Source organism: Haliotis rubra, unplaced genomic scaffold (genome assembly GCF_003918875.1).
Source record: "Haliotis rubra isolate DU_JTF1 unplaced genomic scaffold, ASM391887v1 Scf1009, whole genome shotgun sequence".
NCBI classification, from domain to species: Eukaryota; Metazoa; Mollusca; class Gastropoda; order Lepetellida; family Haliotidae; genus Haliotis; species Haliotis rubra.
Window position 1 is genome coordinate 117,870 of NW_025764903.1, and position 22,603 is coordinate 140,472.

The 22,603-nt window shown below is 39.9% G+C and overlaps 1 protein-coding gene across 4 annotated transcripts in view; it reads left to right on the forward strand.

Moving 5' to 3' along the window:
- Window positions 1-253: 253 nt before the first annotated feature.
- LOC124268264 (sorbitol dehydrogenase-like) overlaps window positions 254-22,603 on the forward strand; it is a 39,956-nt gene continuing 17,606 nt past the window's right edge. The window contains exons 1-9 of one of the 4 annotated variants that reach the window (XM_046703299.1): window positions 254-356; window positions 6,691-6,724; window positions 7,452-7,616; window positions 7,778-7,937; window positions 8,098-8,216; window positions 11,254-11,319; window positions 12,021-12,190; window positions 14,434-14,555; window positions 14,807-15,387. In XM_046703299.1, the coding sequence (XP_046559255.1) occupies window positions 303-356; window positions 6,691-6,724; window positions 7,452-7,616; window positions 7,778-7,937; window positions 8,098-8,216; window positions 11,254-11,319; window positions 12,021-12,190; window positions 14,434-14,555; window positions 14,807-14,960 (1,044 nt within the window). In that variant the 5' untranslated portion in view covers window positions 254-302 and the 3' untranslated portion in view covers window positions 14,961-15,387. Of the gene's footprint in view, window positions 357-6,690; window positions 6,725-7,451; window positions 7,617-7,777; window positions 7,938-8,097; window positions 8,217-11,253; window positions 11,320-12,020; window positions 12,191-14,433; window positions 14,556-14,806; window positions 15,388-22,603 lie in introns of those variants that run through there. The other 3 variants (XM_046703300.1, XM_046703301.1, XM_046703302.1) reach the window with 3 other exon arrangements.

Below are 22,603 nucleotides of genomic sequence, written 5' to 3' on the forward strand. Positions count from 1 at the left end.
TATTGTTGTCAATGTTGTGTTTTTTTGTGTCAGTCATTTTAGCCTTGGGTTCGCGAAGGATCTGACGACACACTACTCTACCTTGGAAATGAACCACCGACCTGCGCTGTTCTGTGGACATCAGATGAAAACGTATTTCCATGGACACGTGACTAGAATTCAATCAAGAATGTTCCAAGTGTAATCCAGCATGCGTACCACCATCAGTGTACTACGAGTGGATCTACGAGTGTACTACGAGTGGATCTACTGAAACGTGCTAAACATGCAGAGACCTTTGACACTGACCTCAATATTTCACAATGGCTGATGAAAACCTATCTCTGGTTCTCTACGGCAAGCAAGATCTACGACTGGTATGTAACCCCTAGTGTTTGTGAAAGTTTCTTTCATGTATTCTTTTATGCAAGTGTCAAGGTTAAACAAACGTCAGGGATTCTTTGGGATTTTCCACCATATGCCATGTTTACTGGTGTCATACGCCCAGAACGGCAACGCCGCAGATTACATACTTTAGTTTTAACACGTATCACTAAATAACTACACGTATTGTTCTTTCAGTCAATGTTCACTTTCGGAGTGACTTTCATGAAAATATATGTTGCCGGGCTTAATAGTAATATATATTAAACTCCTAAATGTACACCATCTACGAATCATGTACTGTCACGACTTCATTCGCCTTGACCGGTGAGGAGTAAACATAAGTCTGATTGTGTGTGGTACTCATCGTGATTATGTGTACATTGAGATTGTGTATGGCACTCGTTGTGATTGTGTATAGCACAGTCTTTGTAGTTGTGTATGGCACTCGCTTTGGTTGTGTATGGCACCCGTTGTCATTGTGTATGGCACTCGCTTTGGTTGTGTATGGCACCCTTTGTCATTGTGTATGGCACTCGCTTTCGTTGTGTATGGCTCTCGTGATTGTGTATGCAATTCATTGTGATTGGGATTTTGTAGGGCACTCATTTTGATTGTGTATGGAGCTCGTTTGATTGTGTATGGCACTCATTGTTAATGTGCATGGCACTCAACGAGGTTGTGTATGGCTCTCATTGTTAATGCGCATGGCACTCAACGAGGTTGTGTATGGCTCTCATTGTTAATGTGCATGGCACTCAACGAGGTTGTGTATGGCTCTCATTGTTAATGTGCATGGCACTCAACGAGGTTGTGTATGGCTCTCATTGTTAATGTGCATGGCACTCAACGAGGTTGTGTATGGCTCTCATTGTTAATGTGCATGGCACTCAACGAGGTTGTGCATGGCTCTCATTGTTAATGTGCATGGCACTCAACGAGGTTGTGTATGGCACCCATTGTTAATGTGCATGGCACTCAACGAGGTTGTGTATGGCAGCTGTTGTGAGTGTGTATGGCACTTACTGTGATTGTGTATGGCACTTACTGTGATTGTGTATGACACTCAATGTGATTGAAATGCCACACTCAATGTGATTGTGTATGGCATTTACTGTGATTGTGTATGGCACTTACTGTGATTGTGTATGACACTCAATGTGATTGTGTATGGCAGCTGTTGTGATTGTGCATGGCTCTCAATGAGGTTGTGTATGGCTCTTATTGTTAATGTGTATGACACTTGTTGGCTTTAGTGTGTAGTGTTAATATGGCTTTAGTGTGTGGTGTTAACATGGGTGTAGTGTGTAGTATTTGCATGGCATTAGTGTGTGCTACTGACATGATTTTAGTGTGTAGTATTGCCATGGGTGTACTGTGTAGTATTGAAATAGGTGTAGTGTGTAGTATTGACATGGGTGTAGTGTGTAGTATTGACATGGGTGTACTGTGTAGTATTGAAATAGGTGTAGTGTGTAGTATTGACATGGGTGTAGTGTGTAGTATTGACATGGGTGTAGTGTGTAGTATTTGCATGGCTTTAGTGTGTGGTATTTGCAAGGCTTCAGTGTGCGGTGTTGACACGGGTATAGCGTAGTACTGACATGGCTTTCAAAGACATGTGATGACATGTCTTTACTGTGTAGTGTTGACATGGCTTTGGTGTGTGGTGTTGACATGGGTGTAATGTGTAGTAGTGACATGACTTTAGTGTGTAGTATTGACATGACTTTAGTGTGTGGTGATGACATGGCTTTAGTGTGTGGTGATGACATGGCTTTATTGTGTAGCATTGACATTGCGTTAGTGTGTAGTATTGACATTGCGTTAGTGTGTAGTATTGGTATTGCTTTACTGTGTAGTGTTGACATGGCTTTAGTGTGTAGTGTTGACATGGCTTCAGTGTGTAGTGTTGACATGGCTTTAGTGTGTAGTGTTGACATGGCTTTATTGTGTAGTATTGCCATTGCGTTAATGTGTAGTATTGACATTGCTTTAGTGTGTAGTATCGACATTGCTTTATTGTGTAGTATTGACATGGCTTATTGTGTAGTATTGACATTGTGTTAATGTGTAGTATTGACATTGCTTTAGTGTGTAGTGTTGACATGGTTTTAGTGTGTAGTATTGACATGACTTTAGTGTGTGGTGATGACATGGCTTTAGTGTGTGGTGATGACATGGCTTTATTGTGTAGCATTGACATTGTGTTAGTGTGTAGTATTGACATTGCGTTAGTGTGTAGTATTGGTATTGCTTTACTGTGTAGTGTTGACATGGCTTTAGTGTGTAGTGTTGACATGGCTTTAGTGTGTAGTGTTGACATGGCTTTATTGTGTAGTATTGACATTGCTTTATTGTGTAGTATTGACATGGCTTATTATGTAGTATTGACATGGCTTATTGTGTAGTATTGACATTGCGTTACTGTGTAGTATTGACATTGCGTTAATGTGTAGTATTGACATTGCTTTAGTGTGTAGTATTGACATTGCTTTATTGTGTAGTATTGACATGGCTTATTGTGTAGTATTGACATTGCGTTAATGTGTAGTATTGACATTGCTTTAGTGTGTAGTGTTGACATTGCGTTAGTGTGTAGTATTGACATTGCTTTAGTGTGTAGTGTTGACATGGTTTTAGTGTGTAGTATTGACATGACTTTAGTGTGTGGTGATGACATGGCTTTAGTGTGTGGTGATGACATGGCTTTATTGTGTAGCATTGACATTGCGTTAGTGTGTAGTATTGACATTGCGTTAGTGTGTAGTATTGGTATTGCTTTACTGTGTAGTGTTGACATGGCTTTAGTGTGTAGTGTTGACATGGCTTTAGTGTGTAGTGTTGACATGGCTTTATTGTGTAGCATTGACATTGCGTTAGTGTGTAGTATTGACATTGCTTTAGTGTGTAGTATCGACATTTGTTTTGTGTGTAGCATTATGGCTTATTGTAGCATTGACATTGTGTTAATGTGTAGTATTATTGCTTTAGTGTGTAGTGTTGACATGTTTTAGTGTAGTATTGACATGACTTTAGTGTGTGAGTGATGACATGGCTTTAGTGTGTGTGCATGACATGAAGCTTTATTGTGTAACATTGACATTGTGTTAGTGTGTAGTATTGACATTGCTTTGTGTGTGTGTAGTTACTGTGGTGTGTAGTGTTGACATGGCTTTAGTGTGTAGTGTTGACATGGCTTTTAGTGTGTAGTATTGACAGCGTTATGTGTAGTATTGACATTGCTTTATTGTGTAGTATTGACATCATGTAGTATTTTACTGTGTAGTATTGACATTGCTTTAGTGTGTAGTATTGACATTGGGCTTTAGTGTGTAGCATTGAGTATTGACATTGCCTTTATTGTGTAGTATTGATTATGTAGTATTGACATTGCGTTATTGTGTGTATTGGCGTTATCAGTAGCATTGACATTAATGTTAATGTGTATTGACATTATTATTGGGTAGTATTGACATGTTGTAGTAGTATTGACATTGCGTTATGTGTAGTATTGACATTGACATGTAGTGTTGACATGGTTTTAGTGTGTAGTATTGACATTGACTTTAGTGTGTAGTGATGACATGGCTTTGAGTGTGTGATGACAGTTATTGACATTGCGTTAGTGTGTGTATTGACATTGCGTTAGTGTGTAGTATTGGGTATTGCTTTACATTGACGGATGTTGACATGGCTTTAGTGTGTAGTGTTGACATGGCTTCAGCAGTGTAGTAGTCATTGACATGGCATTTAATGTGTAGCATTGACATGGCTTTATTGTGCAGTAGTATTGACATTGCGTTAATGTGTAGTATTGACATGCGTTATTGTGTAGCATTGACATTGCTTTATGTGTGCATTGTATGCGACATTGCTTTGACATTGCTTTAATGTGTAGTATTGACATTGCTTGTATTGTGTAGTATTGACATGGCTTATTGTGTAGTATTGACATGGCTTATTATGTAGTATTGACATTGCGTTAATGTGTAGTTTTGACATTGCTTTAGTGTGTAGTATTGACATGGCTTTATTGTGTAGTATTGACATGGCTTATTGTGTAGTATTGACATTGCGTTAGTGTGTAGGATTGACATTGCGTTAATGCGTAGTATTCACATTGCTTTAGTTTGTAGTATTGACATAGCTTTATTGTGTAGTATTGACATAGCTAATTGTGTAGTATTGACATTGCGTTAGTGTATAGTATTGACATTGCGTTAGTGTGTAGTATTCACATTGCTTTACTGTGTAGCGTTGACATGGCTTTATTGTGTAGTATTGACATGGCTTTAGTCTGTAGTATTGACATTGCGTTTGTGTGTAGTATTCACATTGCTTTACTGTGTAGTGTTGACATGGCTTTAGTGTGTAGAATTGACATGGCTTTAGTGTGTAGTATTGACATGTTTTTTTTGCGTAGTATTGACATTGCGTTAATGTGTAGTATTGACATTGCGTTAGTGTGTAGTATTGGCATGGCTTTAATGTGTAGTATTGACTGGCTTTAGTGTGTAGTGTTGTCATGACTTTAGTGTGTAGTATTGACATTGCGTAAGTGTGTAGTATTGGTATGGGTTTACTGTGAAGTACTGACATGGCTTTAGTGTGTAGTGTTGACATGGCTTTAGTGTGTAATACTGGCATGGCTTTTTAGTGTGTAGTAGTGTGTAGTGTTGTCATGACTTTAGTGTGTAGTATTGACATTGCGTTAGTGTGTAGTATTGGTATGGGTTTACTGTGTAGTACTGACATGGCTTTAGTGTGTAGTGTTGACATGGCTTTATTGTGTAGTGTTGAAATAGCTTTAGTAGGTAGTAGTGACATGGTTTTAGTGTGTAATACTGGCATGGCTTTAGTGTGTAATACTGGCATGGCTTTAGTGTGTAGTATTGGCTGGCTTTAGTGTGTAGTGTTGTCATGACTTTAGTGTGTAGTATTGACATTGCGTTAGTGTGTAGTATTGGTATGGGTTTACTGTGTAGTACTGACATGGCTTTAGTGTGTAGTGTTGACATGGCTTTAGTGTGTAGTATTGACATTGGCTTTAGTATTGGTATTGTAGTATTGACATGGCTTTAGTGTGTAGTGTTGACATGGCTTTATTGTGTAGTGTTGAAATGGCTTTAGTAGGTAGTAGTGACATGGTTTTAGTGTGTAATACTGGCATGGCTTTAGTGTGTAATACTGGCATGGCTTTAGTGTGTAGTATTGGCTGGCTTTAGTGTGTAGTGTTGTCATGACTTTAGTGTGTAGTATTGACATTGCGTAAGTGTGTAGTATTGGTATGGGTTTACTGTGAAGTACTGACATGGCTTTAGTGTGTAGTGTTGACATGGCTTTAGTGTGTAATACTGGCATGGCTTTAGTGTGTAGTATTGGCTGGCTTTAGTGTGTAGTGTTGTCATGACTTTAGTGTGTAGTATTGACATTGCGTTAGTGTGTAGTATTGGTATGGGTTTACTGTGTAGTATTGACATGGCTTTAGTGTGTAGTGTTGACATGGCTTTATTGTGTAGTGTTGAAATGGCTTTAGTAGGTAGTAGTGATATGGTTTTAGTGTGTAATACTGGCATGGCTTTAGTATTGTGTGTAGTACTGACATGGCTTTAGTTTACGTGGCTTTATGTGTAGTATCGTTCACATGTAGTATTGAATGTAGGTTTAATAACACTTTTTATTACCTACGAGGGCGAACATATCGGAGTTCATATTTTTCATACGATGCCCTAGGGCAACATATCAATTTGTCATGGTGACGTGAAGTCATGAACAAGGCTTTGACGCCACGTTTCTTCTGTGACGTTGCATTCTACATGCGGCGACGGCGACGAAAGTAGATTTGAGTTTATTTTCCTCAATTTGACGACTTCGGTAATAAACAGAACATTATATTCGTGCCCATATCATACTATGTTTACAACACTCGTGCCTAAATGTCGGCATATCCCTCGCTCTCGCTCGGGAAATACCAACATTTATGCACTCGTGTCGTAAACATAATATGACATGAGCACTCATATAATATCCTCTATATAGTGTTAGTGTGACTACAGTATGTAGCGTTGGTATAACTATAGTGTGTAGGTTTGTCTTGAAGTCGGTAAGTGCACCAGAGACCTGACAAAGTAGAAACAAGGGTAGTGACAGCATATACTTCATGTGTGTGTTTGTAGTGTTGTTGAAACAACTTTTTGTAGTGGCCTGCTTTTGTAGACCTTTTGTTGGTCCATGTTGGTAAAGTTTGGGTTTTGTATTAACTGTGCTCTATATTAATCAACGTGTTTGGTATCACATAATAGTGATGGTTTTTTTTTTTCCCAGGAGAATCGCCCGATACCTGAACCAGGATACGGAGGTAGACTATTTATCGTGGTGTACGACTGGTGGACATTCCCAGCTAAAGACACATTGCGTATATCAATAGTATTTACCCTTGGGAAGGAAAGGCATTAGAGTAAAGTGCGTGTATATCTTATTATATACCGAGAATAAAAAGGTAAGCGCCAGCCTATTTCAAAACTAAGGTGTGAAGCTGTGGAAATGCTAGGCTACAATAATTGGGAGGACCAATCCATAGTTAGAGAAGGTTCATCTTGTAACTGATTTAGGGATATCATTAACATTTGTATTCACAATTAAAGGAAATATTGTTAAAGATATGATGGCATTGCTTTTTAAAGAAAAATAACTATTCCTATTCTGCTCATACAACACTATTCAACGTAGGTTTCACTTGTCAAAAATGACAATCATGTGACCATATAACAGTCATTTCTGAATTTCACTTTTCAACAGAAGGTAACCTTGTTGAGGAAAACAAAATGCATGTTTTCCAAAAGCGCATACATCCTGTCTAAATTAAAAGATAATTTCCATAATGGTTTTGTTTTAAACTAAAAGTACTAAAACAAATTATGATAGTTTTTTTTTCTGAAAGATTTCCTATGAGACAACCTATATTGGCAAAATATACTGAGTGGCGCTTAACGTTTTATTGACAGTATATATGTAGCATGGCAAGTGTGGGGAGTTCGAGTGAGGGGAGATACTATAAAAACGATTACGTATGTCCATGTTTCCAGAAGTGCAGATCTGCATCCACGATGTTGGCATATGTGGCTCTGATGTCAGCTACTGGCAGAACGGTCGTATTGGCGACATGGTGGTCACCAAACCAATGGTCATGGGACACGAACCCAGTGGTGTGGTCTCCAAAGTAGGAGAGGGTGTCGTATCCCTTAAAGTTGGTAGGTGTCAAACATGACTGGAGAACAGTTTCATCACCATAATAACAACCTGTTGATAACAATAACATCACACATTATCGCATTGTGATGACACGCCTTATTAACAAATTCAAAGCTACAACCCGAGCACTCTTACTGCATATTCAACTTCACGTGTACAGGTGACCGGGTTGCCATTGAGCCAGGTGTCCCGTGTCTCACGTGTCGGCAGTGTAAGACTGGCCGCTACAACCTGTGTGGGAAGATAAAGTACTGTGCCACGCCTCCTGACCATGGTACACTCACCAGGTACTTCGTCCATGCAGCAGATTTCTGCTTCAAGTAAGTTACTCAAACTGTCTTCTTGCATTCTTCACAATACTATGGGGAACATTCTGCAACTTTAAGTGATAGGCAGATACTGTAATGGTAATGCAATAATGTCATGCTGTTCTTTGCTGTGCTGTGCTGTGCTACAATATGTTACGTTTTACAACCTCAGACTTCCCGACAACGTGAGTATGGAGGAGGGAGCCATGTTGCAGCCTCTGGCTGTTGCTGTCCACGCTTGTAACCGTGTCAACGTCCACCTGGGAGCTACAGTTCTCGTGTGTGGAGCAGGTAGGCGATGTTGTTACCAACGTCAAGCCACACACGTGGTGCAGATATTCAATGTTGTCACCAACGTTAAACCAACACGTGATGCAGATATTCAGTGTTGTTACCAACGTTAAACCAACACGTGATGCAGATATTTGTTGTTGTTACAAACGTCACGCCAACACGTGATGCAGATATTCAATGTTGTTACCAACGTCAAGCCACACACGTGATGCAGATATTCAATGTTGTTAACAACGTTAAACCAACACGTGATGCAGATATTCAGTGTTGTGACCAACGTTAAACCAACACGTGATGCAGATATTTGTTGTTGTTACAAACGTCACGCCAACACGTGATGCAGATATTCAATGTTGTTACCAACGTTAAACCAACACGTGATGCAGATATTTGTTGTTGTTACAAACGTCACGCCAACACGTGATGCAGATATTCAATGTTGTTACCAACGTTAAACCAACACGTGATGCAGATATTCAATGCTGTTATCAACGTTAAACCAACACGTGATGCACATACGTGATGCAGATATTCAATGTTGTTATCAACGTTAAACCAACACGTGATGCAGATATGCAATGTTGTTTCCAAAGTGAAGCCACACACAAGGTACAGGTGAGAAATGTTATTACCAACGTCAAGCCACACACTAAGTACGGGTGGGCGATGTTGTTACCTACCCAAAATCACACACCTGATTCCGGTAGGGGATGCTGTTAACAATGTTATCAATAAAACTTGATACCTGTAGGGGATGCTGTTAACAATATTATCAGTCAAACTTGATACCGGTAGGCGATGCTGTTAACAATATCATCAATAAAACTTGATACCGGTAGGGGATGCTGTTAACAATACTATCAACAAAACTTGATACCGGAAGGGGATGCTGTTAACAATATTATCAATAAAACTTGATACCGGTAGGGGATGCTGTTAACAATGTAATCAATAAAACTTGATACCGGTAGGGGATGCTGTTAACAATATGATCAGTCAAACTTGATACCAGTAGGCGATGCTGTTAACAATATTATCAATAAAACTTGATACCGGTAGGGGATGCTGCGAACAATGTTATCAATAAAACTTGATACCGGTAGGGGATGCTGTTAACAATATTATCAGTCAAACTTGATACCGGTAGGGGATGCTGTTAACAATATTATCAATAAAACTTTATACCGGGAGGGGATGCTGTGAACAATGTTATCAATAAAACTTGATACCGGTAGGGGATGCTGTTAACAATGTAATCAATAATATTTGATACCGGTAGGGGATGCTGTTAACAATATTATCAGTCAAACTTGGTACCAGTAGGCGATGCTGTTAACAATATTATCAATAAAACTTGATACCGGTAGGGGATGCTGTGAACAATGTTATCAATAAACTTGATACCGGTAGGGGATGCTGTTAACAATATTATCAACAAAACTTGATACCGGAAGGGGATGTTGTTAACAATATTATCAGTCAAACTTGTTCCCGGTAGGGGATGCTGTTAACAATATTATCAATAAAACTTGATACCGGTAGGGGATGCTGTTAACAATATTATCAGTCAAACTTGATACCAGTAGGCGATGCTGTTAACAATATTATCAATAAAACTTGATACCGGTAGGGGATGCTGCAAACAATGATATCAATAAAACTTGATACCGGTAGGGGATGCTGTGAACAATATTATCAGTCAAACTTGATACCGGTAGGGGATGCTGTTAACAATATTATCAATAAAACTTGATACCGGTAGGGGATGCTGTTAACAATATTATCAATCAAACTTGATACCGGTAGGGGATGCTGTTAACAATATTATCAATCAAACTTGATACCGGTAGGGGATGCTGTTAACAATATTATCAATCAAACTTGATACCGGTAGGGGATGCTGTTAACAATATTATCAATAAAACTTGATACCGGTAGGGGATGCTGTTAACAATATTATCAATCAAACTTGATACCGGTAGGGGATGCTGTTAACAATATTATCAGTCAAACTTGATACCGGTAGGGATGCTGTTAACAATATTATCAATCAAACTTGATACCGGTAGGGGATGCTGTTAACAATATTATCAATCAAACTTGATACCGGTAGGGGATGCTGTTACCAATATTATCAGTCAAACTTGATACCGGTAGGGGATGCTGTTAACAATATTATGAAGCAAACTTGATACCGGTAGGGGATGCTGTTACCAATATTATCAGTCAAACTTGATACCGGTAGGGGATGCTGTTAACAATATTATGAAGCAAACTTGATATCGGTAGTGGATGCTGTTACCAATATTATCAGTCAAACTTGATACCGGTAGGGGATGCTGTTAACAATATTATGAAGCAAACTTGATACCGGTAGGGGATCATGATAACAATGTTATGAAGCAAACTTGATACCGGTAGGGGATGCTGTTAACAATATTATGAAGCAAACTTGATACCGGTAGGGGATCATGATAACAATATTATGAAGCAAACTTGATACCGGTAGGGGATCATGATAACAATATTATGAAGCAAACTTGATACCGGTAGGGGATCATGTTAACAATATTATGAAGCAAACTTGATACCGGTAGGGGATCATGATAACAATATTATGAAGCAAACTTGATACCGGTAGGGGATGCTGTTAACAATATTATGAAGCAAACTTGATACCGGTAGGGGATCATGTTAACAATATTATGAAGCAAACTTAATACCGGTAGGGGATGTTGTTAACAATATTATGAAGCAAACTTGATACCCGGTAGGGGATGTTGTTACCAATATTATGTAGCAAACTTGATACCCGTAGGGGGTGTTGTTACCAACGTCCAAAAGTACACTTGATACTATTAGGCGAGTTTGTTACCGCAGTTAAGCCAAACAGAAGTGTTTGTGTTGTTTTATAGGGGACAAAAGTGGAAAATATAACAAAGAAACGATGGTACCAAAATGGCATTGATCATGCATGTTATGTTTCTGATTTCCGTGAAGTATATTAACAGATATTGAACTTATACTATTGCAGGGCCTCTTGGTCTTGCTTGTCTGTTGACGGCACGCGCACGAGGAGCTGGGAAGATAATAATTACAGGTTTGTGGACCATGTGTTTAAAAAAAGCGGTGGTAAAGGAGAAACTATTCCTCACTGAGCTTTGAAATGTTTAGCTTCGTGCTATTCCTGGTTTACGTTTTCAATGCTTTCGAAGAAACCTATAGGAAAATGTCAACGTATCGTCGCAAAAGATTCAATTTAGCATAATCTATTAATGACGTAACACACAGCTATGTGTTTACTTGCGATCGACAAACCCAAATGTTTGTACCCTTTCCCTGAATCGAGAGACGGGGCCACGGGGACACGCAATCAGCAAAACTATACAGCCTGATTACCATAGGTCTTTGAATGGCATTTAGAAGTGATACATATAAGGAAGAGAGTTTATGGATGTGGTGAAGGGGTAAGTATACACTCCGAGTAGCTGTATTCCTCATAATAGAAGCTGACATTCCATAGAATTCTCCTCCATCTGATCACCACATCCATCAAATATATTTGCGTCGGGATCATTGTAATGACTGCATTCTCATTGGCTGAATTGCTTCATACATTAATGAACCCGACAAAATAGAAAGTCAATTTTAAAATGCATATTGCTTGTAACTCGGAATTATCCGTGTTGCTCGTAAGTTACTGTGAAGCGATGTATCTGGCACAAGATGTAAGACTTCCCACATAGGTGAAGAGTGTCAGGAGATCCTTCCGCCTATGTTGTATGCACTGCTTTATTGCAGATATCAATGAAGACAGACTGAAGTATGCCAAAAAGGTTGGCGCTGACCACACTGTGTTGGCGGGGGACCCACAACAAACAGCACGAGTCATCCAGGACTCACTTGGAGGTGCTGCTGATGTTACTATTGAGTGTAGTGGTGCGCCGTCTAGCGTCAGCACAGCCATATATGTAAGTGTTATCACACGTTAAAACACTGACTAGAGGGTTACCACAGCCGTATATTAAGAGTTATCACACGTTAACACGCTGACTAGAGGGTCACCACAGCCAAATATGTAAGTGTCACCATATGTTGAAACACCGACTAGAGGGTCACCACAGCCATATATGTAAGTGTCACCATATGTTGAAACACTGACTAGAGGGCCACCACAGCCAAATATGTAAGTGTCACCATATGTTGAAACACTGACTAGAGGGCCACCACAGCCAAATATGTAAGTGTCACCATATGTTGAAACGCTGACTAGAGGGCCACCACAGCCAAATATGTAAGTGTCACCATATGTTGAAACGCTGACTAGAGGGCCACCACAGCCAAATATGTAAGTGTCACCATATGTTGAAACACTGACTTCAGGGTCGTCACAGCCAAATATGTAAGTGTCACCATATGTTGAAACACCGACTAGAGGGTCACCACAGCCATATATGTAAGTGTCACCATATGTTGAAAAACCGACTAGAGGGTCACCACAGCCAAATATGTAAGTGTCACCATATGTTGAAACACCGACTAGAGGGTCACCACAGCCATATATGTAAGTGTCACCATATGTTGAAACACCGACTAGAGGGTCACCACATCCAAATATGTAAGTGTCACCATATGTTGAAACACCGACTAGAGGGTCACCACAGCCATATATGTAAGTGTCACCATATGTTGAAACACTGACTAGAGGGTCACCACAGCCATATATGTAAGTGTCACCATATGTTGAAACACTGACTAGAGGGTCACCACAGCCAATATGTGTTGAAACACTGTAGAGGGTCACAGCCATATGTCACCATATGTTGAAACACTGACTAGAGGGTCACCACTAGAGGCCAAATATGTAAGTGTCTCCATATGTTGAAACACTGACTAGAGGGTCACCACAGCCAAATATGTAAGTGTCACCATATGTTGAAACACTGACTTGAGGGTCGTCACAGCCATATATGTAAGTGTCACCATATGTTGAAACACTGACTAGAGGGTCACCACAGCCAAATATGTAAGTGTCACCATATGTTGAAACACTGACTAGAGGGTCACCATATGTAAAGTGTGCCATATATGTAAGTGTCACCATATGTTGAAACACTGACTAGAGGGTCACCACAGCCATATATGTAAGTGTCACCATATGTTGAAACACTGACTAGAGGGTCACCACAGCCAAATATGTAAGTGTCACCATATGTTGAAACACTGACTAGAGGGTGAAACACCACAGCCATATATGTAAGTGTCACCACAGCCATATATGTAAGTGTCACCATATGTTGAAACACTGACTTGAGGGTCGTCACAGCCATATAGTAAGTGTCACCATATGTTGAAACACTGACTAGAGGGTCACCACCGCCATATAAGTGTCACCATATGTTGAAACACTAAGGGTCTCCATATGTTGAAACACTGACGTCACAGATGGGTCACCACCGCCATATATGTAAGTGTCTCCATATGTTGAAACACTGACTAGAGGGTCACCACAGCCAAATATGTAAGTGTCACCATATGTTGAAACACTGACTAGAGGGTCACCACAGCCAAATATGTAAGTGTCACCATATGTTGAAACACTGACTAAAGGGTCACCACCGCCATATATGTAAGTGTCTCCATATGTTGAAACACTGACTTGAGGGTCGTCACAGCCAAATATGTAAGTGTCACCATATGTTGAAACACTGACTAGAGGGTCACCACAGCCATATATGTAAGTGTCACCATATGTTGAAACACTGACTAGAGGGTCACCACAGCCAAATATGTAAGTGTCACCATATGTTGAAACACTGACTTGAGGGTCGTCACAGCCAAATATGTAAGTGTCACCATTTGTTGAAGCACTGACTAGAGGGCCAGCACACCCAAATATGTAAGTGTCACCATATGTTGAAACACTGACTAGAGGGTCGTCACAGCCAGATATGTAAGTGTCACCATATGTTGAAACACCGACTAGAGGGTCGTCACAGCCAAATATGTAAGTGTCACCATATGTTGAAACACCGACTAGAGGGCCACCACAGCCAAATATGTAAGTGTCACCATATGTTGAACCACTGACTTGAGGGTCGTCACAGCCAAATATGTAAGTGTCACCATATGTTGAAACACTGACTAGAGTGTCTTTTCAACCATGTGTATGTGTGTTGCCATACGCTGGCCATATATGTTTGTCTTTCCAAAGGCCACAGCAACAGGAGGGAGGATTGTTCTGGTCGGACTTGGGCCAGCAGAGGTACAGCTGCCACTGATAAGCGCACAGTGTAGAGAGATCGACATATTCGGAATGATCAGGTTTGCCAATGTGTAAGTGTAGACATCTAATACGATTGATTTATATCATGAGTACCAGCATCAGACGTTACGATAGATAGGCCCAATGAAGGGGCTGAACTATATCGTTACCAAATATGTGGAGAATAAACATCCGTTCACTCAGTGAATAAACCGTTGCATCAAAACAATTTTTGTATTTGATAAAGTGCTGATACCTTGCTAGGGACAATAAACACATGATATTCCATCACCCTTTCCTGCAGCTGAACCCTTCTTTCCAGGTACCCTGTAGCTCTGGCCATGGTCACCAGTGGTCAGGTGGACGTGAGGCAGCTCATCACTCACAGATACAGGTTGGAGGAGGCTCTTGACGCCTTCGAAGCATCGAGACGCAGAGAGGGAGTTAAGATCATCATCAACTGCCAGAGAAAGTGACGTAACCAGACCCGTGTCCAGTTGTGTCTCACAGGTTCCAGGGGTGGACAAACACAATATGTGTAACAAGTATATTACGTCAGTAAGCAGAATCACTTTATTCAGAAAAATCTTAATCCCTTCAAAATGGAACCTGTTTTGCCCAAATTATACAGAGGTTTTTCCGCCTATCAATACAAGGCTTCGGGTATGTACCAAACACCATTGTCTCTGCGGTTGTGTATTCAGAGACGTTATTTTCTGTAATTATATGTAAAAATATTACCCACTTCCATTTAAACTTCACCTTTCGAATATAAATAAACAATGTGTTGAAATGAATATAGCACACGCATATGGTCGATTCCAACGAAAAGTGTACACAGCTAGGTACAAGGGGTCCAAAATAGAATTGCTTGCACCTTGTAATTCATTTTACCAATGTAAAGTCAACATATTTGCCTCTTATGAAAATCAGTTCCCATCACTAATCTCTAAAAGTGACAAGTTGGTGGATCAGTGAAGTTGAAGGCTCATTTTCTGAATTACCTACAAATACCAACATCATACCTTGTATATCCTGTGATTAGATGGATTGTATGTTGCCTAACATCCAAAATCACTGTTGTTCTGCATGCACAATATGTTAATGACTATAGAAACTCTGAAGCCATACCATGTTTTCTTTCGTGTTTTATAAACCTTTGTTTGATGTAAGTGAGATAGCACCACTTAGTGTTCTTTTCACAAACAAATCATTGTTACATATCTATCTTATTCATCTGAGAGACGACCCGTGAAGGTCCCGGGTTAGAATTGGTCTTCAGTAACCCATGCTTGTCGTTAAAGGCGACTATGCTTGTCGTAAGAGGCGACTAACGGGATCGGGTGGTCAGGCTCGCTGACTCAGTTGACACATGTCATCGGTTCCCAATTGCGCAGATCGATGCTCATGCTGTTGATCACTGGATTGTCTGGTCCAGACTCGATTATTTACAGACCGCCGCCATATAGCTGGAATATTGCTGAGTGCGGCGTAAAACTAAACTCACTCACTCACTCATCTGAGAGACAACGGGTGGAACTTTCGGTAAGAACAACAAATTTGAAAATGCATCAAATTCTGGGTGGAAGATAAAAAACAATGTACTTGTAGGTAACAAATATCACATTATTCCTTGTATTTCATAAAGGTTTATATATGTCAAACTAAATCATAGGTGGTTTATTAAAACAGTTTGGAAATTGTTTATCTAAATGCATAGGACATGTGAATAAAGATTTTGTACAACCAGATTAAGGCTTTCTCTTTCTTTTGTCTCAGTGTATGTCGGAAATAGCAATGTCATTTTAACTGATGGAAATATACGTTTCATCAAAAGTTTAGACTCACTAGAAACACTCACTATATGGTATGTGTATATGGTATGTGTATATATGTGTATATGGTATGTGTATATGGTATGTGTATATATATGTGGTTACTTTGAAGATCGATTTCTCCACTAACTTGGTAGAACCAACTGCAAACCTTATGCAGATGAATTGCACGAGGATCATGCATCAAATTGATGAAAAGCATGTGCAAATATCGTACATGTGAACAGCTGCGTTTTGGTGTGTAGTTTTGTTCAGAATTCGCCAATTTTCACTGGTTTTTATCATTTATTGAATAAGACATACCTTTGACAAATCTAATTACTAAACCCATGCAACTAAGTTCTACTACAGTCTCAATTCTCCTATATTCGCAAGTGCATCGGTGACAGCCCTGGGCAATACATACAACTTCAAACACACTGACTGATGTTACCTACAAATACGGAATGTTACCAACGAATACACATGTTACCTACGAATCTACCGTTTATCGCGTGATATCATGCAAACTTTTACTTTTATCACCAAGATCAAATTGTTTTCTGACAATCAAAAATAATTCATTATATATCACTATAATAAAGTCTAAACCACGAACTGCAGTGCATCCCTGAATAGAACATTTTTATTGAACGCTCAGTTATGTAGCCATTTGAAATTCCAAGGAACCATTTCAATCTATTAATTGGCAGTACTGCGTACCTAATCAGTTTTATGATCTGCAATAATTGTCTTCAGTATAAGTTATGTTATAGTAGCGTATTGTGTTCTCTATTTCAGTTTGTTAACAACGAATATATGTTACGTACAAATACCGTGAGCCACAACCGGGGAAATCCCAGCGGGACACCATGTCTTACCAAATTGAGCCCCCATGTCAATTCCACTTGCAGTCTGAGGCCTTTTTTACAATACTAAGACTTAAAACCTCACTAAAATTAAAGTTGGTTAGTTGTAACAGGTGTCATATGCATCCTATGTTATTGTGACATGGGTTTATTTATATAACATTCTTACAGAAAATGTAAAATACACTTACTAATCACCAATATGTTGTCTGGTCTCATCTATGATGACTTCCAAATGGAACACATGTCACGTGTTGTCATTCCACCAATCTATTTGAATGTGATCAGTTGTTGGTACTTGTAGGTAACATTAGGGGGGTAAAATCTACCTACGAATACAGGTTATTTTGTGTGATATCTTCGTAAGAACAGCAGAGAAAATGTTCAGATGTGGCACACGTATACCTTGTGTCCCTCTGCACTTCAACTTAGGATATCATTCACTAATGTGTTCATCTGTGGAAACAGCAAGATATTTAATGTTATTTGTAGGTAACGTGATTTTTTTTACCAAATCAAACTTTGAGTTTCAAACAATTTTTTAGATTATTACTTGTAAGAAATATAACGTAACGCCATTGCATTTGAGTACTTTACATATTAATGCTGTAAAAAGTAATACAAAACATAAACTTGTGTTGCATTTGCATAAATTGAAAGAGTCATTGAAAACTATATTCGTAGGTAACGCAAAAAAATACCATTTGAAAACAAATTACCAAAATTACAAATTAAACCCTAGACAAAATCATTTCAGGGAATTATTCACGAAATATTTGGCAATCAGATCAATAAACTTCTTTTCATCCAGTTTGACTAGTATTTAACGCACAACATGTTTTCAACAAAACATTTGTAAAATATAAGTCAAAATGAATATATGACCTGTTTTTGTCTCCCATAAGCCTAATTTTTAGGCCGAAATATGTGAAGATAGTAATGCTAAATTGTTATGAGCCCAAACATGCTGTGTACGCTTTTCGTTGGAATCGACCATAGCTGTCAATGATTCCAGTCATTACACGGAACATGCCTGTGCATCGCGAGGTAAGATGCCCTCAGACGCCTTGTTACCGTTCGCGTCTTGTCTCTCAAACAATGGCAGCAATCAGCTACGACGTTACCACAATGTATTATATTTACGGCAAAACCTGTATTTCCAACCACGAAAAACATTGCACTTTACTGTCTATTGGTAGATAGGTTCTCTACCTACGGCAAAGCACTATAACTGTTTCACACAGTACGTGTTATAAGACCTTATCAAAGACAACTGGAGTTTGTATAGATTGATACAGATTTGTATATATCCTCTCGGTGTCAAATATTTCCAGCAATGTCCCTTCCTTCCTCATTGTGTTTGTCTGGGTGATATTGGGATAGGAGTGATACTTAATACACACAAGGCAGTGGTCTCAAGCGATTATCTTATTATGTAGTATATGTAGGAAGCTTCAGCCAGAAGAAGATGCATATTGCTTTAACATTTTAACCTAATATATTCAAATAAATTAATTTTCAGCATTCTTTCGTAGGATTGTAAGTCAATGTAGTTACGAATGCTTAATCTACAACTGGTATTTTTCTATCCCGATAAATAGATACTAAAATAGGTAAGAGTATTAAATAGATGAGTAAATTAAGGTGATTCCATGGTATTTCATTGGCTAAACAAACCATATTCTTTGCGTTTATGTTTCCATAAACCGAAAACGTCGGGTTTTACATATGCGTATGCCCCCATAAAGGCATAAAATAGATGGAAGCCAAGTTTGAACTAATTATATTTGTTTACATGAGTCATTATCAATTACAAAGGAGGAATATTTCCTATAAACCTATTCGACAAATTCATGCAAACATCATTATTGTCGTACATATCTTCGAACTACACGGGCAAACATACTCGAAGAACCAAGTCAATACCAGTGAATACTTCTGCCGTATATATGCATAATTTGAGGATGGCCAGTTGACTGCTGGGAATGATTACGAAAATACTTTCTAGCATTTATATAAATCAAAGCAAGCTTCTCTGATCAGGGGTTAACCTTGCACCTTCATGCATGTTAGACGGGGTCTTATTCACAGTCACACACTTCACTACTATATATAGAAGTTATTAACAGCTTGGTAGAGAGCAAACCTTGACCTTTGACACTGACCTCCATATCCCTACAATGGCTGATGAAAACCTATCTCTGGTTCTCAACGGCAAGCAAGATCTACGATTGGTATGTAACCCTCTAGTTGAATGTAACGCCGAGCATGTTTTATCTGCTCATCGAGAGACACCAAGGTTGTGGGTAAAACTTACATTCAGAAAGCGCTATACTTATAAATTATTAGTTCATGTGGAAAGTGTTGTACAGGAACAGGGGTTCTGTCGTTGAACTAATAACAAACACGGAGCAACGACAAAATATACAAATCAGCGCCAAGACCTTGTCGATCATCAACTGGTTTATCTTCAACACAGCTCCACATAGATACTTTGAACGGCATACGTCATGATATTGTACAACATGGAAGATTTGTTGCATCTTCAGACAGATCTTCGTCATCAACTAGAGTCATGACTGTACTGATGTCGTGACTTCTATAGACGTTACTATCTCAGTAATGACCTCTTTGAGTGGCATGTAGAAGTCCGTGAACAATGCTTGATGTGTGAGCATCTACACCGCATATATTGTATTAAAGAAGTTGTATATTCATAAAACTATCCCCATTGTTTATCTCAATAATACATTTTTATGTCACGAAAAAATGAAAACTATTCTCACACGGTGAAGTTGATTCACATGGTGAGTCATAGGAGCGCGTATCTACGATGTTGACTTTCATGGTGAGTCACAAGAGCAGGCATCTACGATGTTGACTTTCATGGTGAGTCACAGGAGCAGGCATCTACGATGTTGACTTTCATGGTGAGTCACAGGAGCAGGCATCTACGATGTTGACTCTCATGGTGAGTCACAAGAGCAGGCATCTACGATGTTGACTTTCATGGTGAGTCACAGGAGCAGGCATCTACGATGTTGACTTTCATGGTGAGTCACAGGAGCAGGCATCTACGATGTTGACTCTCATGGTGAGTCACGGAGCAGGTATCTACAAAGTTGACTCTTATACCGAGCTACACGTTATATGTACACCTAATATTTTGTACATTTTACACGTGCAGCATATCGTCTGTGGATGTACACGTTACACATGCAGCATATCGTCTGTGGATGTACACGTTACACATGCAGCATATCGTCTGTGGATGTACACGTTACACATGCAGCATATCGTCTGTGGATGTACACGTTACACATGCAGCATATCGTCTGTGGATGTACACGTTACACATGCAGCATATCGTCTGTGGATGTACATATATCGTCTTGTACACATGCAGCATATCGTCTGTGGATGTACACGTTACATACGTTACACATGCAGCATATCGTCTGTGGATGTACACGTTACACATGCAGCATATCGTCTGTGGATGTACACGTTACACATGCAGCATATCGTCTGTGGATGTACACGTTACACATGCAGCATATCGTCTGTGGATGTACACTTTACACATGCAGCATATCGTCTGTGGATGTACACTTTACACATGCAGCATATCGTCTGTGGATGTACACGTTACACATGCAGCATATCGTCTGTGGATGTACCATCTTACACGTGCAGCATATCGTCTGTGGATGTACATAGATTACACGTGTAGCATATTGCCTGTGGGTGTACACATTTTATAAATTAAACAAATCGTCGGTAGCTTACTAAATACAGCGTGTCCCCGGTCTATACTTATGTATGCCTTGAGAATGTATGTGACGATAATTTTTTACAGCGGGATCTTCCTATTCCTGAACCAGGATTCGGAGGTAAGTGATTTGCACCAGAGACCATGAGCATGACAGACAGACAGATAATATAACTGGAAAAGTGTTGAAAGAAGCGTTAAACTATATAGTGTTTGTTTGCGAGTCACTTGCTATTTCCTAGTGAACTGTCAGCGAGCTAGTGCCTGCTAGCCTAAAGAATGCCATCAAAGGAATAACTTCCTATTTGTTTCCAGAAGTGCAGATCCGCATCCACGATGTTGGCATATGTGGCTCTGACGTGAGCTACTGGCAGAACGGTCGTATTGGCGACTCAGTGGTCACCAAGCCAATCGTCATGGGACACGAACCCAGTGGTGTGGTCTCCAAAGTCGGGGAGGGTGTGGAATCTCTCATAGTTGGTAGGTGTCTGTGTGCAGCTCATAGTTGGTAGATGTCTGTGTGCAGCTCATAGTTGGTAGGTGTCTGTGTGCAGCTCATAGTTGGTAGATGTCTGTGTGCAGCTCATAGTTGGTAGATGTCTGTGTGCAGCTCATAGTTGATAGGTGTCTGTGTGCAGCTCATAGTTGGTAGGTGTTTTGTGCAGCTCAGAGTTGGTAGGTGTCTTTGTGCAGCTCAGAGTTGGTAGATGTCTGTGTGCAGCTCACAGTTGGTAGTTGTCTTTGTGCAGCTCATAGTTGGTAGATGTCTGTGTGCAGCTCATAGTTGGTAGTTGTCTGTGTGCAGCTAATAGTTGGTAGGTGTCTGTGTGCAGCTCATAGTTGGTAGGTGTCTTTGTGCAGCTCATAGTTGGTAGGTGTCTTTGTGCAGCTCATAGTTGATAGGTGTCTGTGTGCAGCTCATAGTTGATAGTTGTCTGTGTGCAGCTCATAGTTGGTAGATGTCTGTGTGCAGCTAATAGTTGGTAGGTGTCTGTGTGCAGCTCATAGTTGATAGGTGTCTTTGTGCAGCTCATAGTTGATAGGTGTCTTTGTGCAGCTCATAGTTGGTAGGTACCTGTGTGCAGCTCATAGTTGGTAGTTGTCTTTGTGCAGCTCATAGTTGGTAGGTACCTGTGTGCAGCTCATAGTTGGTAGGTGTCTTTGTGCAGCTCATAGTTGGTAGGTGTCTGTGTGCAGCTCCTAGTTATTAGTTGTCTTTGTGCAGCTCATAGTTGGTAGGTGTCTGTGTGCAGCCCATAGTTGGTAGGTACTTGTGTGCAGCTCATAGTTGGTAGGTGTCTTTGTGCAGCTCATAGTTGATAGGTGTCTGTGTGCAGCTCATAGTTGGTAGGTGTCTGTGTGCAGCTTATAGTTGGTAGGTGTCTTTGTGCAGCTTATAGTTGGTAGGTGTCTTTGTGCAGCTCATAGTTGGTAGTTGTCTGTGTGCAGCTCATAGTTGGTAGTGGTTGGTTTGTCTTTGTGCAGCTCATAGTTGGTAGGTGTCTGTGTGCAGCTGGAATATAGGTCTGTCTGGTCAGTACCGAGAACAAAACTACGCTTGGATAACTGTTAAGAGGGGTCAAAGGGGAATCGTGGAGGTAGTGGTTGTTATGGTGACTGTATTCTGTAGTCCAAGGGGAGAAAAGGTCCATAATACATTTCTA